Here is a 22,837-nt window from a genome sequence, read left to right on the forward strand (position 1 = left end):
ACCAAGAATACACCTCACGGAATGCATCATCATGTATTTTGCGTGAGCCAGCGATTCTGCCTGTCTCGCTATATATGTCTGATGGTGAAGCCAGTGCGGCTTAGACTAAGTGAAATATTTGTGTGAGTTATAAACACATCACAGATCCGTCTCAGATGCAACGTCACACCTGGGCGCGTATGTCGTCGGGGAGCCCCCTGATTTCATCTTGCCAGAGTGCATCAGTAGGGTGGGGCCGGGAGGAATTGGAAGGAGGCGGATGGAGATAATATCAAAGAGAGAGAAAAGAGACAGACAGACAGACAGACAGACAAGTAAAGACAGGCCGGGAGACAGGTAGAGGCAGAGAGATAATCTCCGAAAATGTCCTCCCAAATATTTCCAACGCCCGACAAAGATTCCCGACCCCAGCCCCCCCCCCCCCCAAAAAAAAAAAAAAAAAAAATGGTGCCTACTCAGTAATGGGAGGGAGAGAGAGCGGGGTGCAACGAAAAATGCGATTTGCCCCAAAGTAGTTTACACTCGGAAAATCCCGAGTACGAGCCAGTCTCTCAGAGCGACGGTTTGATTGACGGAGATTTATCTTACCTTCGCCGAACAAAATCCAAAACACCTTCATGACAATACCCCTCTCCCGCACCCATTTCCCCTTCCTCCCCAAATACAAAAAAGAGACACTTGAGCAGGCAAACAGTAATGCATCGAGTTCCTATATCACTCACTGAATATTTTGAGAAAAGAGGTATAGTCGATTACTATGTGACGTTTCTCTTTTTTTTTCCTCCTTCGTACCTCTCATCCTCTGCTTTTTCATGTGTCATTTTGCTTTCACCCAACGCAGGGCATCTGAAGCAAATTGTGTCAATCTGATAAAAGACCAGTAACAGTAGACATTATTCAGATTGACAGCTAGTCAGTAAATCTGGATGATTTGATGATTTGTCTGCTTTTTCTTCGCCTATGTTTCTTCGTTATCGTCGGCTTCGTTGTCGCCCTTATTTCTATTTTTTGCCTCATCCTCCTCCTCCTTCTCTTCGTCTTCCTCCCCTTCTTCTTCTTCTTCTTCTTCTTCTTCTCCTCCTCCTCCTCCTCCTCCTCCTCCTCCTCCTCCTCCTCCTCCTCCTCTTTCTTCAACATCTTCATCTGAATTTATCTGGGCCCGGTGAAACTAGATGAAAGGAGGCCTTCTACGCGCGCGTAAGTTCCGCGTCCACATTGTTTGGGTTACCGACGATCGCTCCAATCTTTGCCACCTGCTTTTCACTTCATCAAATTTGTGTGGTACGCAATCAACACTATTAATCGTTTGTTGATTGATCGCTTGCGCCGTGTTAGAACGCGCCCGAGCGTCCGAAAACCAATCAGTTAATTTTTTGCCTGGGTTTACGTCCAACGTCTCGCTTTGATTTTTCCTGCCGTTCTTTCTTTCTTTGGGGGATTACTGGGGGTCATATTTTCACCCCCCCCCCTTCCCTTCCTCTCTCTCTCTCTCTCTCTCTCTCTCTCCCTCTATTGCTTTCTCTCTCATTTTCTTTTTTTAATCACTCTGGGCTTTTTTTTTCACCATATTCTTTCTTACCGCGAGGAGGCACGCTGCAATTCATTCAGAATGATTTTTTTTTTTCGTTTTGTTTATGAGCACATCTATGAATTAGTAGTTGTTTTTTTATGGAAACTCGAAGGCTCCGCACGTGTTAAACAGTCACTGGTCACGGCTGACGTCTTCCTTTGCGGCTGACGTCTTCCTTTGCGGATGACAGCGGCGTAAAAATGAGCAAGATGGTGCAACGAGAACTTTTGGGAGTGATCCTATCTCTATCGAATACATTTTTTTTTAACCAGATCGAGTCGGCACTATCACAATCAGTGATTATTCAGTGTGTTAATGGCTTAGGTATTTCACTAAAGTGTTGACCATTGTGTATGAAATGACGGCAAAGTTCTTCTTTTTTTCTTCTTTTTTTTTTTAGTTCAGGAGAAGATATTACGAAAGGAGGACAGAAGAGGGAAAAGAAAAAATGATGGAAAGTAACAGGAGATGTGACAAGCAGAGCTAGGAGAGAATGATATTAAGGAGTAGGAAAGATTGATCGAGAATGTGTTCGTTATATCCATTCAAGGACATGAAATGTGAATTTGCATATTGTGCTGACTTTGAAATTCAAATCCCTTCAGCCCATGGCGTCCGGCTTTTAAACATTAACAAAAAGAAGAAAAAAAAAAGATGCCCTTTCGTCTCTACCGAAACTGTCATCATTGGTGGGTAAGGTAACCTTTTTGCTATCTTTCTACTCTTTTCTTCCTTTTTTTCCCCTCTTTTTACCTGCGGGAACGTACCTATCAAATAAATCAGCCAAATACGACAAACGGAGAAGAAACCGTTCGACGATGGGATGACACGAGACTGACGGGGAGCATCCCGCCGTCCGATCTCGGTCACCAGCAAACAAAATTCGTTCGTAAGGGTTCTTCCATCCCCCACCTTCGACATTCTTATTTGAAATACAGGGAAACCTTTTCTTGATCTATATTTTTTCCCACCATATTTCGTCTTCGGGTTCATGGATGTGGGGAACACGTGCGTTCAGCTGAGGCTGAATAAGAAGACAGTACGACGCTCAACTTAATCAGTGTATTATGTCTTCTTGCATATGTGTGTGTGTGTATGTGTGTGTGCGTGTGCGATTGTGTGTGTGTGTGTGTGTATGTGTGTGTGTATGTGTGTGTGTGTGTGTGTGTGCGTGTGTACTCGGTCAATATCCGACCTGGTACTATGTCCGCTGAAGTACAGACTGAAGCTTGTGCAAGCAATGTAGCCTCTCCGATCGATTTCAAGGTTCCGACGACAATTTCTTGGTCTTCGGCAGCAAATTGCGGGATTACAGGTTTCTGGGGGTTTTTTTAAAGGTATATTATAACATCAGCATAAATGGCATGTTTTGCACATGTCTTTGACAATATATAGGCCTATTTGTGTTTACATACGATATGATATTATTACCTACCAGATTGAATGTCATATGTTATTGCTTTTCTTAATCTTTATAGTAATGTATCTGCCTTTTGTTTATAAAACTTGAATCTCATATTTGCTCAAATCATTGATTTCTTTAATTTCAACATTTTGGTCATTTTCCTTTATCAAACACTCTGAATTTGTGATACAATATTTCCAAGACTATCCACAGTGTATCAAACCCTGAGGAGGCGTGAGGGTCGTCACTGATACCTTCTTTAAAATAATATGATCCCCAGTTTGCTCACTGCATTATTCTAGTGTATACTTTGAATCATGTAAACGCAGACTTTCAAACAACGCATTATGTAAATACGGTAGATACAGCGTGTGAAACGATTACCACACATAAAAACCTGTGTGACCAAAATCATTCACACCCACACACACACAGCTCAAAGTGGAGTGATTATATGCTTGATAATGATACAATCATGGTAAGAGAGAAATCGAGGAGGTTATGTCCGAGAGGCGAGCTTAGCCCTAAACTGTTCCGACTTTCCCCGGACAGCTAGCTGACGAGAGGATGAAAAGTGACTGCTACAGATTTACTCGCGGAAATTGTTCACACGAGCTTTGTTCTGCCGAAGTCTTTCAAAATGTCCAAAGGCGACATGTTCCGATAAAAGCCTTTTACTTTCTGCGCATCTCTCACGCAAAATCTCTTTATCCGTGCATCGGTCCCTTCCATCCACTCTCTTTCTCTCTGAGCCCCTCCCCCCTCCCTCTCTCTCTCTCTCTCTCTCTCTCTCTCTCTCCCTCTCTCTATTCATCTATCTATCTATCTATCTATCTATCTATCTATCTATCTATCTATCTATCTATTTATTTATCTATGTATCTATTTATCTATTATCTATAGATAGATAGATAGATAGATAGATAGATAGATAGATAGATAGATAGATAAATAGATAGATAGATAGATAGATAGATAGATAGATAGATAGATAGATAGATAGATATAGATATAGATAGATATAGATATAGATATATCCCTCTCTCTATGTATATGATTATATCTATCTCTCTATATATCTTTCCCAATGTATCTCGCTTTCCCACTCATGTATACTATATTATTTCTATCCAAAACGATATACTTCTCTCTCTTTTAATCTCTATTCCTGCAGTCTCTCACGTTCTTGTTCCGTCATCTACTACTATAGTCCTATATTTCTTCGTATATCTCTTTCTTCGTGTCTCTATGTCTTTCTCTCCGTCTGTCTTTTTCCGTAGAGATCAAAGACAGGGTAAATACCCGCTGCCAGACTAGGTTCCATGCCTCAAACATATGGACTTTGCTTGTCTTTGATAACTCTCGTCAGTTTGCTGCACTCGCTGTCCCTTTCTCTGTCGCTTTCGCTATGTGTGTATATACCTGTGACGATCTGGATGTAAGGACGCGCATCCCCTGATAATACATATTAAGAGATAAAGAAGTACATGAATGGAAAATGTGCGCGTGTAAATATATGTGTGTGTGTGTATGTATATATATATATATATATATATATATATATATATATATATATATATATATATATATATATATATATATATATGTATATATGAATTTATGTATATATGAATATAATTATTCATATATGTATGTGATATATACATATATGTGTAAAGAGATATAATGATAATAGTATTTACGATTTTTTGAAAACAAAAACAAAAAACGTTTCCTATCTTTACAATGTTTTGTAGCGTGATTCCTTCAGCCTCTTCTATCTATCTCCCTTCCTTTCTCTCCCCCTCCACTCCGTCTCCACATCCGTCCCTCCCACCAAGAGGACGACTTCCTGAATACTGGAGGCAACACCAGCGATTTTTTGCACTTCCCGTTTGGCCATGCACGGACTCCGCTCCTCTTCCTTGCCCCCGTTCTTTCCCCGCGACGATGATGCCGCGGTGGCTCGTCCGCGCACACCAAGTGTTAGGCGTACAGCAGTCGCTCATCAATGATGCATATCCGTGCTTAATTGATGATACCGCACTTGCGCACCAGAGCGAGCGCTCCCTCGCTCTTCCTTTCTCCTTTTTGTATCGTACTTGGCGTCCGTCCGACGTGAATACAGAGGAGAACATAGAGGAAGAGAAAGAGAGACGGAGATAGACACACATATATGACAGGGGAGAAAAGAGAGAAGCAGAAAAATATTACCCCGGTGTATACATATATAGCCTCAAGCCAAATTAGCTGACGGATCAAAAGCTGAGCATGTATGCCAGCTACATGGCTGGAAGCATTTTAATTTCTGCCGCTAAATTTCGGCGTAGTTTAAATGCCTTGTCAATGGAAAGCGTTACAAGAAGACAGGTGGAAACGTCACTGTATATATATTATATTCTTTCTTTCTTTTTTTCGTGGAAGACGTAGAACAGGAGAAGGAATATATTCATTGGCGAGTAATCTATTAATAACGATGAGCAGACGTTGGGCGTAAAGTTATTCACGCTACCAGTTTTTCCATTATTGATGCGCGGATGCAAGCAAATTCTCTTTGAAAATAAAAGACACACATCTAAAAAAAAAAGTTACTTGATTTAAACTGTTTTCATAGATTTTGCTGCATTGTCAAACCAATCTTTGTATTTCTCAAGCATTTTCATGTTTAAGAATTGATACAGAGTAGCCATTACATACTATGTTTTATAATTGGATGGCATTGATATAAATGAAAGGAATTATTACAAGCTATTTTGCCTAAAGGCCGAAATTTACTTTTCAAAGGGCGTTCATACACTAATGACTGGCAAAGTTTGTACTTTCAACCGCCCATCTGCGCTCAGCTGCAGTGCATGTGTATGATAGATGCATTGCAATTGTTTGTGTGAAGGTTCAGTTTAGCTTTGTTCGGGTAGGTGTGGTTTCTGTAATTCTTTTTTTATTTTCATCATAAGTACAGAAACAAACGGATATGATGTATACAAACAAAAAAGTAAAAGACACAAATCATTATAGGAATTGTTATTTCCTTGTTCTTGATAACATTACGCACAGGAAAATAGTCACATTGCATATTAATAATCACATGTAAACAAGGGATTACAACAATACAGGAGATCGTCATCATAAGCAAAGCTTTACTTATAGGATGGGGGCCCATCATGTGTGTGTACATTATTATACCGTCTCATATATTTACATTGTTTTCAACGCAGTAGGTACATATATATTCCTAAGGGAAAGTAGACAGATTGTGGGGTGATGATTTCTTTCTTAAATTGAGTGCAGCTATAGATTGTAGCTGATACTGGCCTGGGATCTTGTTAAAATGGCTGTCGATGAATTTAAATCATAGCACTATTTTATAAAAACAAATAATGCACATTACTCGCTCGGGGTTAGTAGATTTGTCCACACTTAGTAACTTTTGAACAGTTAATCCAAAGTTGTTATCGTGTTGATACTACAGAATGCTGCTTCTATAGCGTATTAAAACAAAAAGGAAAGGGACACTAATTCCTATGTCTTTTCTTTCACTGTTTTAGGAGAGGTGTGCTAGACTCAGCAATCAGCATATCCTATGTTTCTTTCCCCTTCTGTTCAGATAAAAGTCATTTTACACACTTTCTGCACGCCTGATACAGCTTTACAAAATGTTATAACATCCCATGTACTCCAGTTTTGTTCTCTTCACGATGTACAAAAAGAAATGGAAACCATTTATGTGCCAAAACAAAAATGTTGTAGAAACATAGAGGCAGGTGAGACAGTGAAAGAGAATGGGGGACTTTTTCTTTCACTTATATTCTAAGACTATACAATACGACACCCTTCGAATCTTCTCCTAATGAAGAACAACAAAGATGCTTTGAACATTTGGTTTTTTGGAGGGGAGGGGGTCGTGTCACAGTATGTAACAACCCTTCTTTTGAAATCTAAAAAGAGTTATGATAAATGTTTGGTGGCTAGAAACCATGATGTGGGTGGAAATGATCGGTTTTCATGATGAGAGAGTTTGTTTCTCGTTGTTACTCTCATCTTTTAGTATTTATGAATGACTCGTTTGCAAGTTAAGGGTGTAATTTATGGATGCCGAACATGACCATTATTGCAAATCTTTTTTTTTTTAATTTTGAAATGCATCTTCGATCAATAAAAAAAAGAACTAAAACTTCAGGTAAAAGAGACACACATTTGCTGATTACCAGCCAGTATAGGCACATGTACATCAATGTCAACTTCATGAAACAATGCGTTCTGTCATCCTCACCAAAGGTGTGTAAAACAATGTCGAAAAGTTGTGTCTTTCAGCCAAAGAAAAACGTTTAACTGTGAAATAGTTTTGAACTTCCGAGCTCATCAAATCTGTTAAAATTATCGATACAAGAGAACATACACACAAATACATGAGTTTGTGTCATTCTACGTAAGCAAGATTGGCATATAACATTATTATCTTAGCAAGACTCTAACAATAAATGTACAACATGAATCAATTTTGGTGTAAGTTGGTCAGCGTAAAACCACATACACCTTCATCATCTCCGAAAATTCAATGCACTGTACGAAAGCAAAATGGCCCAATGTTTCTCCGGAAGTCGTAGGTAGATGTGAACACTGTGGGTGTACGGTCTTCTCGGGGAATTCCGGAGCCGCTCCCATCGGGCAGACTGGGCAAAGCTGGGGCGGAACTTGAGCCCTCACTATCCCGCACCGTTGTACTAAATTTCACTAGATCCGAGCTCACACCTTACGGTACCCTTCGAGGACGAGTGTATCAAATTTGCTAATCACGGCATGTCACAGTATCAGATTTGCTACATAGTGTGCATTAGTGAGGGTACATGGAATGACGTGTATACCATACAGTGATACACACAGAGGGGGTCATCGTTGTGTGTAGCTTGACGTGCGCGTGCGCGTTGCATGAGAATCAGTAAATGGTAAGGTAAGAATCTTCCGTGACTACACGGTGTACTTCAGTTTCACGATTCGTCCTTATTTCATTACTTGAGTAGCCTACCAAACGGCCCCTTTCTTCAGTGTTGCTATAACCCTTCCCCCCCCCCTTTCTTTATTTATCTGTCTGTCTATCTATTATAGTAGCTATCTCTTTCTCTTGCATGCTCTCTTCTACAACATGATCATTACAAAACATAAAGGAGAGCCGTGGTACTTTACCATCTGGTGAGAAATGTTACGCTCAATGTAATTTATAGACACGATGAATAACTTTTTCACATTATTAATGGCTGATATGAATACAAGCGGACGTATCCATTTCTCGAAAAGTAGCAGTTTCTCGAAAAGTTGTAATTTATCTGTCGGAGGAATATGTTTCTCTGTCCATTTCCTTTTGTTTGTCTACAGGGCACGCGAATACACAAATGCGTGTATGTATGTTTGTATGTATGTGTTTATGCGTGTATGTTTGTATGCATATTAGTGAGGGAGAGAGAGAGAGAGAGAGAGAGAGAGAGAGAAATAAAGAAAGAGAGATGCATGTATATTATTTTGCATACAGATAATCAGAAAAAGAAATATAGGTATACATTATAATAGAGATGTACATTAAAGTGTGTTAAACTGCTCTATTCCTTTAGCTGAACATCTTATCGTTTGATCAATGCACACGTTGCAAGTCTGCAGAAATATGTGTACCATCTTCATATCTTGGAGGAAACTACCTGCCTGCAGCCATCAGGCTGTTTGGGTCAAAGGTCATGTTGATCTTACACCCAGATTTTAGACTGGCAGTATCCACATCTTAGGGAGGGGGTTCACCTGGATGGCTTAGTGTCCTACCCAGGAACTGATCTCAGAACCTTCCTATGAACTATCAGGTGTTTTCATGACTGTACCACTGTACTTCTTACAACATACATACAATCTTGTGATAGTCTTCGTCCCAGTCTTCTTACTCGATTTTTCTGCCATTCCATCTCGCCATTGAGAGATGTTTGATTTCTGCTCGTAGACTGCAAGTGAAAGTGAAACAATGACAACAGAAACGACAACAAAAAAGTTCACTCAACTTCCTGACAGAAATGTCAACAGTGAATGAGAGCGTTGCGCCGTAAACTCTCTCAAACAAGGTGAATTCAGGTCTCATTCTTGTCTTCTTTCTTCATGGATTTATCAAATCTACAGTAAAGCCCGGTGTCTATTTTTATCTTCGACGGAGGCGAGGCGCGCATTTGGATATTTTGCGAGCACACACACATACATACTGCGAGCAGTAGTGACGACTACACGAGCAGATCTTGTAAATAAGGTGTTCGGAATATTTCGATTTGAAAGCACAGGGGACAAAAAGTACGATTGAACCCTCTGACGAACTGCTAAAGAAATGGTTACCTTTTTATGTATAGACGTATGAACGTGTATTAGATTCTTGTATATGGGTGTGTATTTATTATTTTGCAGGCAATATGAATGTAAGTACTGAAAATGAGTTATAGCTGTATAGTTATTCCCTGTACGAAAATAAACTATGTGCATACTGTTCGCAAAAAATGTAGGGACATAAGTGTATAATGATATATATGTTTGTTTGTTTGATTGATTGTTTGTTTGTTTGTTTGTTTGTTTGTTTGTTTGTATATTTATCGGCTGTGAGTATACATATCAGGAAATGGCATGATTTGGTCATTTTATCCTAGAAAACTATCAAGCAATCCTTCCACGTCAATCAGATTTGCAGCTTAGTGTTTACGCTGCATGCCTGTAGACAATTTCATGAGTGTTTGTCAATATACTGCGTTCTCGGTCATTTCTGATGGAATAAAGGAATTATGCCTGTAATCATAACCACAACACACCTCACCCATTGGATGGACGCAGTGTGCATTCATTAGGCACGTGTTGATTAGATAATTTACAATTTATCTTGGCTTGTGAGGGACCAGAGTGTTGCCGTTCGCCTTTCGTAGATTCCTTAAAGAGATGACTTAGCCTCAAAATGGTGATTTAATCGCTCTTTTTGTCTCTCTTTCTCTCTTGACATGCAGTGAAGGCCGGTGATTTCGCCAGCAATGCGGCCAACAACAATGGCCGAACCAACTTCACCAACAAACAGCTGACGGAGCTGGAGAAAGAATTCCACTTTAATAAATATTTGACCAGGGCGCGGAGAATAGAAATCGCTGCCATGTTGGGGCTGAATGAAACGCAGGTTAGATACATCTCCTTCTCTCCCCTTCCTTCTCTCTCTCCTTTCTCTCCCTATCTTACTTTATCTGTCTATCTTTGTATCTCTATCTATCTGTCTATCCATCTTATTACATCTCCATCTTTATCTCTTTTTATTCATCTTTCTATCTATGTATCCCTCCCTTTCTTTCTCTTTCTCTATCTCTTCTCTAACTCTCCTCTACCTACCTTTATATCTCTCTCTTCCTTTCTTTCTTCCTCTTTCTCTAAATCTTTCTTTACCTATTTATATTTCTGTATATAATTATATCCCTCCCTCTATTTCTCCCTCTCTATCCTGCTCTATCTACCTATCTATTTATCTTTCTATCTCCTCCCTCATGCACTCTATTCCTCTCTCTTTCTTTCGCTTTCTCTATCCATCTATCATATTCCCTCTCTTCTTCTTTTTCTATCTCTTCGTCTAGTTATTGATCTATCTATCTATCTATCTATCTATCTATCTATCTATCTATCTATCTATCTGTCTATCTATTTATCTATCTCCCCACCCCTCCTTCCCTCTCTTCCGGTCTCCCTCTCTACCTATCTATCTTGCTATCTCTCCCTCACTCTATTCTCTTCCTCTTCCTCTTCCTTTATGTCTTTGTCCGGATATACGTCTCTCTTCAAGCACATTCCAATATTCCGAAGCCATAGTGGACATTTGTTTTCATCTAAGTCATGTGTAAGTATAGGGTGATAGATATAGATACACAGAAAAAAAAAAGACGGATGAAAATGCAAAGTAAAAATTAGATGGATGGGTAGGTTAATGAGTAGAGTAATCAGCTGATAGATTGAAAGGTAGATAAATAGTTATAGATAGATAGATAGATAGATAGATAGATAGATAGATAGATAGATAGATAGATAGATAGATAGAAATCTATATGCATGCACATATGCCAACGTATACAATGCGTTCTCATACACATACATTTCTGTACGTATAATAAACGCACACACCACACGGACGCTTGCTGACGTATAATACTAAATATATACATACAAAGAGGCGACACAGACGAATACTTCAATCTCTTAAGTATGACAATATTGCACCAATTTAAGAAAATCGCTGTGAAGAATCTACATGAATGTATATATTGATGTTATTTAGGGTATCATTTTTAACGTAATGATCTATAGTATCATAATGTAGGATATCCGATGTGCTCCAAATTTGTGTGTAGCCGTTGCGAAGCAAATTTCAATGACCATGATCATCGTCATGGCAATCTTTTGTATTCTTTTCCCATTATACATGATAGTTATTGCATAATTAAATTTTTCTCAATAGTATTCACACGTAACGTCACTGTTTTATTTCATTTTATTTCAATTTATTTTCATATTTCTCACGAAAATGGCTCAGAAAAAATACAATTATGCAATACCAAAATAACAAAGCATAAATTGGGTGAAATTTCACGTGAATGTACAATGGTCTACCTCAAAACACAAAGGTCTGTTTACAGTAGTGTTGGGCTATGTACGAGAAACATGATTGGGCCTACGTAAAAGCAAGCTTGTTCAGTCGTAGGTAGAAGGATAAATCAGATAAGGAGAAATATGAAATACAAATATGATTGAGTGGAAACGATCAAAAGAAAGTAGGAAAACATTCAAATAAAATGGAGGATGGGTGCTACTGATAAACTTTCTTTATACATTTTTGTTCACTGTTTTCGTTCATGTCCTGTTCTGTTGTACTTGACTCAGGTGAAGATCTGGTTCCAAAACCGTCGGATGAAGGAGAAGAAGAAGATGAAGGAATGCATCCCCCCACCTCACCCGTCCCACTCCATGTCACACCTCCACCATATGCACTCCTCGGTCACCATGACAACGCCGTCGTCACTATCTGTCCACCACCAGGCGTCGCCGCCCTTGCCACACTTCACCGGAGCGCTTCCGGGTCAGACAATCCTTTCCGGCGGGTCACCTCTCAGCGACTCCGAGTTAAAATCGAGTAGTTTTTGTGGGCACGGGCACCTTAGCCACAGCGGATCGGCGATGGTCATTACAAATGGAACTTAAGAAGACACAGCAGATGACAGAGACTCATTTTTTGGAGATTTAAGGCAATTATTGTGGAGGAAGCAAAATGCAAATGTCGAGGCAAAGTCTCAACGATAGCGTTATATATAGTAGACATCGTTGTTATTTATAATTGTCAGACAGTACAAATATGAGGAATAATGATTTTAATATATATATCAACGACTTTCTATAACGCTAAACCACTTCATTTAATCCTGGCAACGAAACGGCATTCAAGCCTACGAACATCCGGAGGCGTAGCGTCACATACAGGGAGGGTGTATTCATACTGGAATGCTGCGATTATTCCTCGTTTTAAAATCGGTGTTTCCTACCAGGGCCAGAGCCAGCATGTATGTCAGTCAAGCTCTGGCGTAGCAGCCATTATCGGGAGAACGACGTCGAACCAAAAGCGTTAAGCTGTCGTTTCGGCAGGATTCAACTTCACGACGAGATGACAATCCGACCCATGTGCCGTCGTTTTCAAACACGATATCAGCGGGATATGGAACTTGATGGCGCATATCGCCCCCTCTACGGACTTCACTGTGCGTGAATGTGACGTTTGGTCACGTGATTGTGAATCTTTTCGTTGAGCCCCCAGGCGAATTCGGCGTTAACATGATACTCGTTTCTATTGCATGGATACCGATGTAAACTAGCACAGATTATCGTAGTCTAATGTAGCAACAATGTTGTGGTACATTTTGTCTTTTCATAACTGTATTGCAGACACAGACAGACTCCGTGTCAGCTCCAACACCCACCTTCTATAGAAGAACAAACAAAAAGACATTTTTCCTTCATTCCGATCGGATTCATGAATGCAGATATTAGAACCGTACAATTAAATAATATATTGGCAGTGCGATGAAAATGAAGTGGCATTCGCTCCGTGTTGCAGAAGAACTTGGCTCACTTCAATCATGATAAGCCGAACAAGCGGGAACACGGCAGTGCTTGGGTGAATACAGATGTGAATTTTTAATGCTGGTACAATTCACATCAGCACATTGGCTACAGTGCACGGTAGAGCCACTGTTGTCTGACTCCGGTATTATCGTTTCTTAATATCTCTCGCGTAGCATCTCCTATGAAAGAGCAGTACCAGCTTACCAAACGATAGACGTTTACATCAAAAACCCTCCTCCTTTCCCACCCTTCCCTCCCTCTTCTTCCACACAAGCAAAGAAAAAAGCGTTGGAGAAAAACACCTGCGCTGAGCAGGCAGTCAATGTCGTTTTAATAATATGGCGGGAAAATAAATTCGTGCTCGCTTGTTTGCGTTCTTCCCGGCTTCACGGCCCCTTCGTGTACCGTCACAGCCGAGCTTCGATAGGGAAGATGATACAGGCGAGAAACGAGGGCGAAATGAAAACCCATGGCAAACTGCCCGTCCGACATGTCTGTGACATTTGCCACTCCAGTGCAGGTCAAACACAAGTTTTCAATATCCTTACATTTCGTTTCACGACGGCCAGAGCGTGCTGAAGCTACGTACGTATGGCGACCGTGATGACCCAAAATATCTCGTCCTGCGGTCGTGCACGTGTACCCGAAACGCGTGCCACAAACTGGGTAACGAGTCTTCAAATTCGTGCACATCTTTTTTTTTAATTCAGTGTCGAATGAGTGAAGGAAAAATGAAAGCAGATTTAGGGCTGACTCTCCGAAAAGATTATCATTACAGACTTTATTGTCGATACAATATTGATTTTATCCTGATACGCCGATAATATCACATTACATTCTCTTCCTACAAGCCTGAGAAAATTATCCAAGGATGCCATAATTCAAAACCTACAATAGAAGTTAATATTTCTAAATTTTGCTATGTATTGCAGACCCTTTTAACTAGATTTTGATTGTGCAAATTGTGTAAAGCGATTGATTACTTCTGATTGATTGGCCAATTAATATGTAGGTACAGCTAGCTGTTTTAATCCAGTGTTGTAAGTGTTCACATGGTGGTATGTTCGTGTGTTTCAACACACATACACTTAAGATGACACATCTGCCATGTTTGAAGAATCTATCTGGAAAGATTTTACATTTATTGTTACACTTGGGCTTCTTGATATCCACTAACATCCAAATATCATCAGAGTATTTAACCTGTTTAAACCAAGCTTTGTTCGCTGAGAGACTTAAGGGTTAGCTCAAAGTGAGAGTGGTAAACCAATCAATACGCAGTTCTGTAGTGTAATTTCTTTAACTCCTCTTTATTATACTTTAACATACATTCTACATCAGTTCACTATGATTTAACTATTTCCCACATGATATCAATGATACTTTATTTCTTCGGATTCAACAGTGTGCTTATTATGACTCAGACTTTACTCTTTATATCCATGTTCTTAAGTTGAAGCACATGATAAGTTGCATAACTTTACCAATGCAGAATATGTGACTTAGTGGAATAGCATTTAAATGTGAAACGATGTGTGCAACATCTTCGAAGTTTTGTTTTCATGCCTTCATGCTTTCATGCCATTCAAGGTAACGCAGGAAAATCAACGCTGAAAAACATCCAATCCTCAGATTATGTGATGTGTAAGACAGGAAATAATCAAATTGGTACATTTTGTGGGTTAACAGATTTGCTTTCTGGTGGGAAAAAAACAAAACAAACAAACATAATGAACTGTGAAAAGGGGGTGTGTGCCTACATGTGATGCTTTTAGCCCCGCCACTATAAAGAAAATCTTGTTTCTTTAATGTTGGAGCCAAGTATGCTTACCCACGTTCTCTTTTCGGGTATAGTATGGTCTCAATGACCCGTATTGTGCTACACAGTATGTCGCGTGTTGAAGACAGAATATAAAGAAAAGGTTGAGATTTTTTTTTTTTTTTTTTTTTTTGGTCATTGTGTTAAGTCATTAGTATGTGAAGTGAGTGTCACTGGGCCAACGAGTTCATGCATAATACATTTAATATGCTTACTCCATTCAAAAATGAAGCTGCTCCGACCACGGCGAGTCTCAGTGGATGTATAGCCATAGCTTCCAGCGTTGTGTAGTAAACGTGATGTATTTGTGTGTGTGTGTGTGTGTGTGTGTGTGTAGTTATGTGCAGTCGGTCGGCTGTAAGGGTTTCCCGCCGAAACACGTCGTAGGTGAGCGGTTAACATACGCTGCAACGTAACATTGATAATACTCATAATCGATTTATCATCACACTTTGAATAGACTTACAGCTACTGTAAACGAATATATGCAAACACACGTGGTCAATTATACACCCACACACACACCTATATGGTTACACGTATGCACATATTCCTACATTCATTTATGTATCCCTGCAAAACGTAATTAAATCTGCAAAGACAACTTTATTAGTGATATTTTCAAGCTGATCAAAACAGATTTCATAAACTGTCACATTGAAATTAGGACTAATCCTACCTGGCCAGTACCGAAATTTGCTTAAGTGTATCCTTGCATTCTTGTTCTCTAAAGAACGGAAAAAAGAAGAGAAAACAATATGAATACGGGGAGGCATCATACCTTTACCGCAGACGAAAAGGAAGCGCGTTCAACGCTCCCACTAATTATCGTCCGTCACCCTCGCATGCCGTCGCGTATGCCTGACGACGCAAGTTTGTTTTCAAGTGGGTGTGAGGGTGTGAAATCCTACTGGCCGTAGAGGGGGACGGACAACTGCGCACTCGTTCACGCCACCACAGCTGAGCTAATTCCGTAACATCACGGTCTTCCCTTGCTCCAGTACGCTGACGTGTGAAAAGACAAGGAAACAAGAGAATTGAGAAAGCCCTATCACAAATGCTGAACAGCTGAAGGGCATTTGAGATAGGAATACCCGAACTTCTTGACTTTTAAGAGGGCATCGTACTCATAATTCTTGGTATATGTTACCCTTTAATTCTGAGGTCATGAGCCTTCTTTGGCGGTCACGGCTAGCTAGGCAATTTCTGACACCACACTACAAGATGACAGTGTCTTGTTTTCTCGTGACATTACGCACTGTAGTGAGCTACTATGTTTTTTGTGCCCTTTTTCGCCCCGGTGAGTGGAGGGTAATGTCTGGTCATGCACACACTCGGTTTTTATTGCGATGACTTCATCTCTTTCTCTAAGGCTTGTTACAGAAAGAGAGAGGAAGGAAGAGAGAAAATAAAAATGCCAGGCAAGGCGATTTGGGTCCATTTGCAGGCAAGGCATAAACACGTAGCAGGCAATGCATACCACCATCCGTGAGCCTAACACAATTTGCTTAAGCGCGGGACAATGTGAACAGACGTGTCGATGGTAATCAACATCTGACGGAAGAAGGCCCGGGTTACGACAGCCTTTACCTCCTCAGTGGGTCGGCGACGGGCGAAATCAAGGCGAGGGAGAGCTCCCGTGTTGTCCCCTCGTTTTCTTACAGCTGCACTCGGCAAACAGAGGAACGAGCGAAAATGAACAAGTAATGAGGGTCACTGACCACCTCGTATCCTCGTTCAAGACGATTCAACCCACCGCAGCCAAACAACTCCCAGTACTGCACAAGCTTTGTCCGCTTCCTTTAACCAAAAAAAAAAAAAAAATGTATGTAAACATACACCAGAAAAATTACACACACGGAGACACTGATGTGCAGTGATTCTGGCTTTAGGTTCTTTCTTTCATATTTTGTGAAATTTCATATTTTACAGCAAATTCTATAGCAGTGATTTTGAACATTGATATGATTGTATTGGTGGAATTAGACTTTTGATTGTGTGAACAGCCCTTCAGTCCGCCCGTCCTCATTTTCGGGCCTTGGTATTGACGTTTTCTATACACTGGTTGAATACGCACCGCCAGCTTGTCGCCGACCTGTCAACGCTTCCACGGTCCAACGCAGACTGCTGGTCTACCGTAGAATAAGCGTCAATGCCCGCCAAAGTTGACTCATAAATTGATATGAATATAATGAAATTTGCAGCTTCGCCACGTCTGCCGACATCGTCGCCTTTCATCTTTCTTCGAACGGACGGGGATTTGCATGTGCATGTGTGTGTGTGTGTGTGCGTGTGTGTGTGTGTGCGTGTGTGTGCGTGCGTGTGTGTGTATGTATGTGTGTGTGTGTGTGTATGTGTTGTGTGTGCTTCTTGTCATGCAAACACAGGCTTAACCGATTCTGGGCGCACACAAATCAGAGCGAAATAAGGGTTAAAGAGGCTGGCTTAATGCAGTGGCGTATCTAGGGGGGGGCAAGGGGGGCACGTGCCCCGGGCGCCACTCCTTGGGGGCGCCGAAAACGAAAAAACGAAAAAACGAAAAAAAAAAAAAACGAAGAAGAAAAAGAAAAAAAGAGAAAAAAATAGAAGAAGAAGAAAAAAAAAAACTCGCCCAGACCGGGAGGGGGGGGGGGGGGGAGGGAGGGAGAAAACTAAATCAAACAAGATAAAAAAAAAATGACAATGTTTATTGTGTTCACACAAGAATTCCATGTTATGTAAGCTGAAATTTTGGCTCTCTCGCTGCGCTCGCTAACTGCTCGCAAAAATTTATATATACAAAAACGAAGATAAGAACAAAACGTCATGATGACGCGGATAAAATGACAATGTATATTGTGTTCCATGCCATCGTTAGAAGGCAAAATAGCAGCGGCTGCAATTTTATTTCTTTCGTTCTGAAGCGATCGCCCATTTGATCAAACGAGGGCGCCAAAGGTGTCGAACATACGGGGGGGGGGGCGCAAAAAACAAAATCGAACAAGATAAGAACAAAACGTAATGATGACGCGGATATATACAAATTTCGGCTCATTCGCGCGTACTGATTTAAAGTATTTTTTTCAAGTCCTCAGTTCGTTTGTATAAATCCTTATCTATAAGGCCGTCACTATATCTGGATTAGAATTGTAAGATTTGATAAGCAAAAAATGACAAGAATTCCATGTTTTGTAAGCTGAAATACAGCAAGTTTCGGCTCGCTCGCTGCGCTCGCTCGCCAAAATTTATCAAAAAAAAAAAAAAGATAAGAACAAAACGTGATCGATGATGGCGCGGAAATATACAAATTTCGGCTCACTCGTGCGTACTAATTTAGAGTAATTGTTCAAGTCCTATGTTTGTTGGTATAAATCGTTATCTATAAGGCCGTCACTATAATATCTTGATTAGGTAAGATTTAATAGGCAAAAAATGACAAGAATTCCATGTTTTGTAAGCTGAAATACAAAAATTTTCGGCTCGCTCGCTGCGCTCGCTCGCCAAAGTTTATCAACATGCTCGCCTCAGTTTGTAGGTATAAATAGTTATCTATAAGGCCGTCATCATATCTTGATTAGAACTGTAAGATTTAATAGGCAAAAAAATGACAAGAATTCCATGTTTTGTAAGCTGAAATACAAAAATTTTCGGCTCGCTCGCTGCGCTCGCTTGCCAAAGTTTATCAACATGCTCGCCTCAGTTTGTAGGTATAAATAGTTATCTATAAGGCCGTCATCATATCTTGATTAGAACTGTAAGATTTAATAGGCAAAAAATGACAAGAATTCCATGTTTTGTAAGCTGAAATACAAAAATTTTCGGCTCGCTCGCTACGCTCGCTCGCCAAAATTTATCAAAAAAAGAAGAAGATAAGAACAAAACCTGATGATAACGCGGAAATATACAAACATTTTCGGCTCGCTCACTGCGCTCGCTCGTCAAAATTTATCAAAATTTATGACACTTAAATCACCCTCAAAAGACCCCTTTTAAGTGCTTGAAAAAGCATATCATGTGGACTTTTTTTAAAGTCCCTGGATGGGGTTGGGGTTGAACACTTTTTCAGAAATTAGGGGCGCAATTTTCGCGCTTGCCCCGGGCGCCGTTTTCCCTAGATACGCCACTGGCTTAATGTGTAACATTAGGTCATTTGGGGCACCATTCTTGCTCTAGTTTGAAAAAAAAAAATGCCTCGATCACTGGCTATTTACTATCATCTGACTTTCTTGTCTACAATTAAGCGAGTTGGAAGTGTTGATACCAAAAAGATCATGAAAATGTGATAAATAAGATTGTCTAGGGTTTTTTTGTGATCTGTCTTTTTATTGATTCGTAAATTCAATCGATAGCTGACATGAACATCTGTTTTCATGTTATCTGAGCTTCTTCTTTCTTTTTACGGAGGAAAATTAATTTAGATAATCCAACATTCATCGACTGTTGTTTAACAAAAGTACTTCTTTAACCAATGCCCAGTAGTTGATTTGCCACAAAATCAGTCAATGGAAAGAATTCAAACTTTGCTATATTTGTGATAGAGGACATCGTCCTGTAAGCGCGTTGTGGCGCTCAGCAAAATTAGGACATCTAAGATGCTAAAGATGCTTTAATAACCTTGAGAGAAAAATAAAATATGTCATAATTTTTCTTAATCATCTGAAGTAGCTGACTTTCATTTGCCCATGACATTTTCTTTTTTTTTTTGGGGGGGGGGGAAGGGGTGGTGTTATCTTTTCGCAATATATCCTCACATGTGACAGTGAAACAAAGGAGAGGCGGACATGTTGTATTTGCGATGTTCTGTTGCTCCTGTTGTCATTGTAATAGCCCCCCTCAACTTTGATTTGTCGTGAAGGAGGCGAATTCCATCGGCCACAAGGCCTCATCACGAAACATTGGCCACTGACTCAACCCAATCTAATGTTCGGTCATTCGGGTGGGAGAAGGAAACGGGATGGGGGTGGTGGGGAAGGAGGAGTGGTATTTTGTGTATGACAGTTCCCATTTTAGTCGAAGCTATCGGAGCGCCACAAGGCCGTGTTACTCATGGTGCTCTGACTTGGTGTTTAGCGTTTACATGATACAAAATGAGCCAGAAAAAGGGTCGTGGAATGTCCAATCAAGTCGTAACCGCCGTGTCATAAAGTCTCGTTTGCTTTTCGACATGACTCGACTTCTTGTTCGGAGAGTATAACGATTGTGAGGGCATGACCTTTCCGTTTTTTTCTCCGTGACGCCATCGCATCGGAGTAAAATTACGTTGCTATGCAATGTGGCAGCATGTATACCCACCGTGACACAGCGAGCGTCGCCATAGTGCAGTGTTATAAAGAGCGCCAATCCGCGCGCTCTTACGAAGACATGGTCGCCATTGTCGACACATTACAGAGGGGTGTTGCTATCCATGAAGCAAGTGGGTCGTTAGCTCAGGGGTGACATAAGCCTACAGGATAGCCGCTGAAGTAGATGCATATTTGCATCATTCGTCCATCATCCGGTCCAACACCTGGAAACCTCTCATCTGTCTCCCGCTCGTTCATGTCAGCAGTAGATCTGCACGTTCCTTCGTGTGGCTGGCTATAGCTTCGAAAGGAAAGAAAGAATATAGGAGACATCTGCTCTGCTGTGTGTAATTACACTAAGTAATATCCCACCGGACCACAATGTGCAACTTTAACCATTTTAATGTCATGTATAAGGTGCTCGAGTTCATGAATGTTCATGACTCAACAGTTTGTAGAGGTTGTTCAGTATCTTTGCACTTACGTAATTTTTCTTGATTACATAGACTCCATTGTGATATGGTAGAATAATACAGAATGATATAAGCACATGAAAGACCAATGTGATTTCATGTTGATTGTTAATTTGTTTGTAAGACCAGAGTTGATGGTTTATCATGTTCTTACCATCTGACGTCTTAGCGTATAGAAAAATTACTGATGTAACCTTAACTCACTGTTTTCTTTTTTCCTGACTTATGTATGATTGGTAGATTCATTCATTTGATATGCATCGGTCAAGTCACTTTACAGCCTGCACGCATCAGTTGTTATGATGTCTGGCAAGCTTTAAAGAAGCTTTTCGGCAGACATACCAGTCTCTGAAATACTTGTTCGTAACTTCCTCCCAAGTCAACCGAAATCCTCTACCGCTCCCACCCTGATCCCCTAACCCCCTCATAAACTGGAAACACAGATTTTTATGTGTGTGTGTGTGTGTACGTGTGTGCGTGTGTGTGTTCGCGCGCGCGAAGGAGGCTAGGTTAAATGGTGAAAACAAATTCGATCGAAACCAAGTTCAATAGCCAGCATTTCCCTCCGAACCATTTACCCTCTAAATGTCCATCTTCATAATCTATCCAGTCGAGTGCTCGTTGAACCTTATTTTGCAACAAATCTGCCGGTTGTCCACGCTAAAATGCTGAAGTACTGATCTGATATGATCACGCTAAGACCCTCTAGGTGGAAAAAGATGACGTCATCTATTTAACTGTGCCTCATTGGTTGATGTATGCATCAAATTTAAAAATATAAAATAACAAATAATAATAATCCATGCGAAATAACGAGAATGATGGAGAGAACATGAGACTAGTTTGTGTGCGAAATATTTGGGGGGTTTGTGCAATAGCTTTACGCCAAATCTTGCTTACTGTTTCCCATTTGTGTCAATTATTGCAATTAATGTCCTCATCTGATAATAAGGCATTCTTTGTACCTTCGCTATTGTTGTTGGGTTGTTTTTTTTTTCTTCCCTCTCTCTTATCAGACATTTGTTTTGTTGTCAAAGATGTAAATGTAAGCGTGAAAACTTGACCTGGTTATATGTATTGCAGTCGTCAACTTAGTGTTAAACTGTTGTTTGCCCTCCCTTTGATTTAGAAAATGTTCTTAGGCGTTTATACTGTCTTCTGACTGTCGAGTTAAAGTAAATGTTCCCTAACGTGTGGAAAAGTGAAACACAAATCATATCAACCTTTACATCGAACTTTGAGTGAAAATGAATTGGCCGCTATTGTGGCACTGATGCAAATGGTAATAAGATATGTTGGCTATGAAGTATCCATGGATGTTTTACGCCTCTCCCAGGGGGGTCGGAGATGCGGCAAAAAGGCAGCGAAAAATATTGTGCAATTTATCTTACGACCTCGTTTGTCATGCTTGATGAGATGTCATAAAATTCTCACTGTACCGATTTAGTTTCAGGAGATAGTATGATTATGATCTTCTTTGGTCATCCGTGATTTGTTAGTATACTCACTTGAAATGATTGTCATTCAGTATTCACTCAAAAATACAATCCCACCAGCATGATAAATCATTTTTAGGAGTATATGCAAAATATATTTATGTGCCAAATCTTTATTACGCAATACAGTTATAGTTATTTCATGATCTAAGACATTCGATGAATTGTGATTATTACGCCATATCCAAGAACGAATGTTTGTGTGGCGACAAAATCCTTCTTTCCTTTTTTATTTGCTGCTGAATGGACTGAAAATACAACTTTCTAATAGGAAAATTTAGAATACAATATCATAGATTGTCTACACTTCAGAGCAAGGTATGATTAAAAAAAATGGGGAACTACAGTTAATATTTTCAACATTTGAAGAGATTGTGGACACTTTTGAGCATGCGCAATACGGAACCATGTCTCAATCGTCCCAGTATGCGTGTTTGTTAGATTTGTCGTACTCCCTGTGAATGTACATAATCATATTTTGTGACGGGTTTTTCTTTTGAAGAGAGAAGAAGAAAACTAATATCTGTGTTTATTGTCAAAGTGTGAGCAACATATATGCGGCCACGTGTTTGAATATTGCCAAATATTGTAACATAGTACAAAAATGGACATGAATGGTTCGTTACGTGTTTACCAGAAGAAAATAATAAACATGAACATTTAC

General features: G+C 40.1%; 1 protein-coding gene across 1 annotated transcript in view; it reads left to right on the plus strand.

Annotated features, from left to right (window-relative positions):
- The window catches only part of LOC140238074 (uncharacterized), a 41,049-nt gene extending 28,840 nt beyond the window's left edge, over positions 1–12,209 (plus strand). Inside the window, exons 2-3 of the mRNA XM_072317997.1 lie at positions 9,986–10,149; positions 11,892–12,209. Coding sequence (XP_072174098.1) covers positions 9,986–10,149; positions 11,892–12,209 — 482 coding nt within the window. The remainder of the gene's footprint in view (positions 1–9,985; positions 10,150–11,891) is intronic.
- Positions 12,210–22,837: the final 10,628 nt, after the last annotated feature.

The sequence above is a fragment of the Diadema setosum genome, chromosome 14 (assembly GCF_964275005.1).
Source record: "Diadema setosum chromosome 14, eeDiaSeto1, whole genome shotgun sequence".
Taxonomy (NCBI): Eukaryota; Metazoa; Echinodermata; class Echinoidea; order Diadematoida; family Diadematidae; genus Diadema; species Diadema setosum.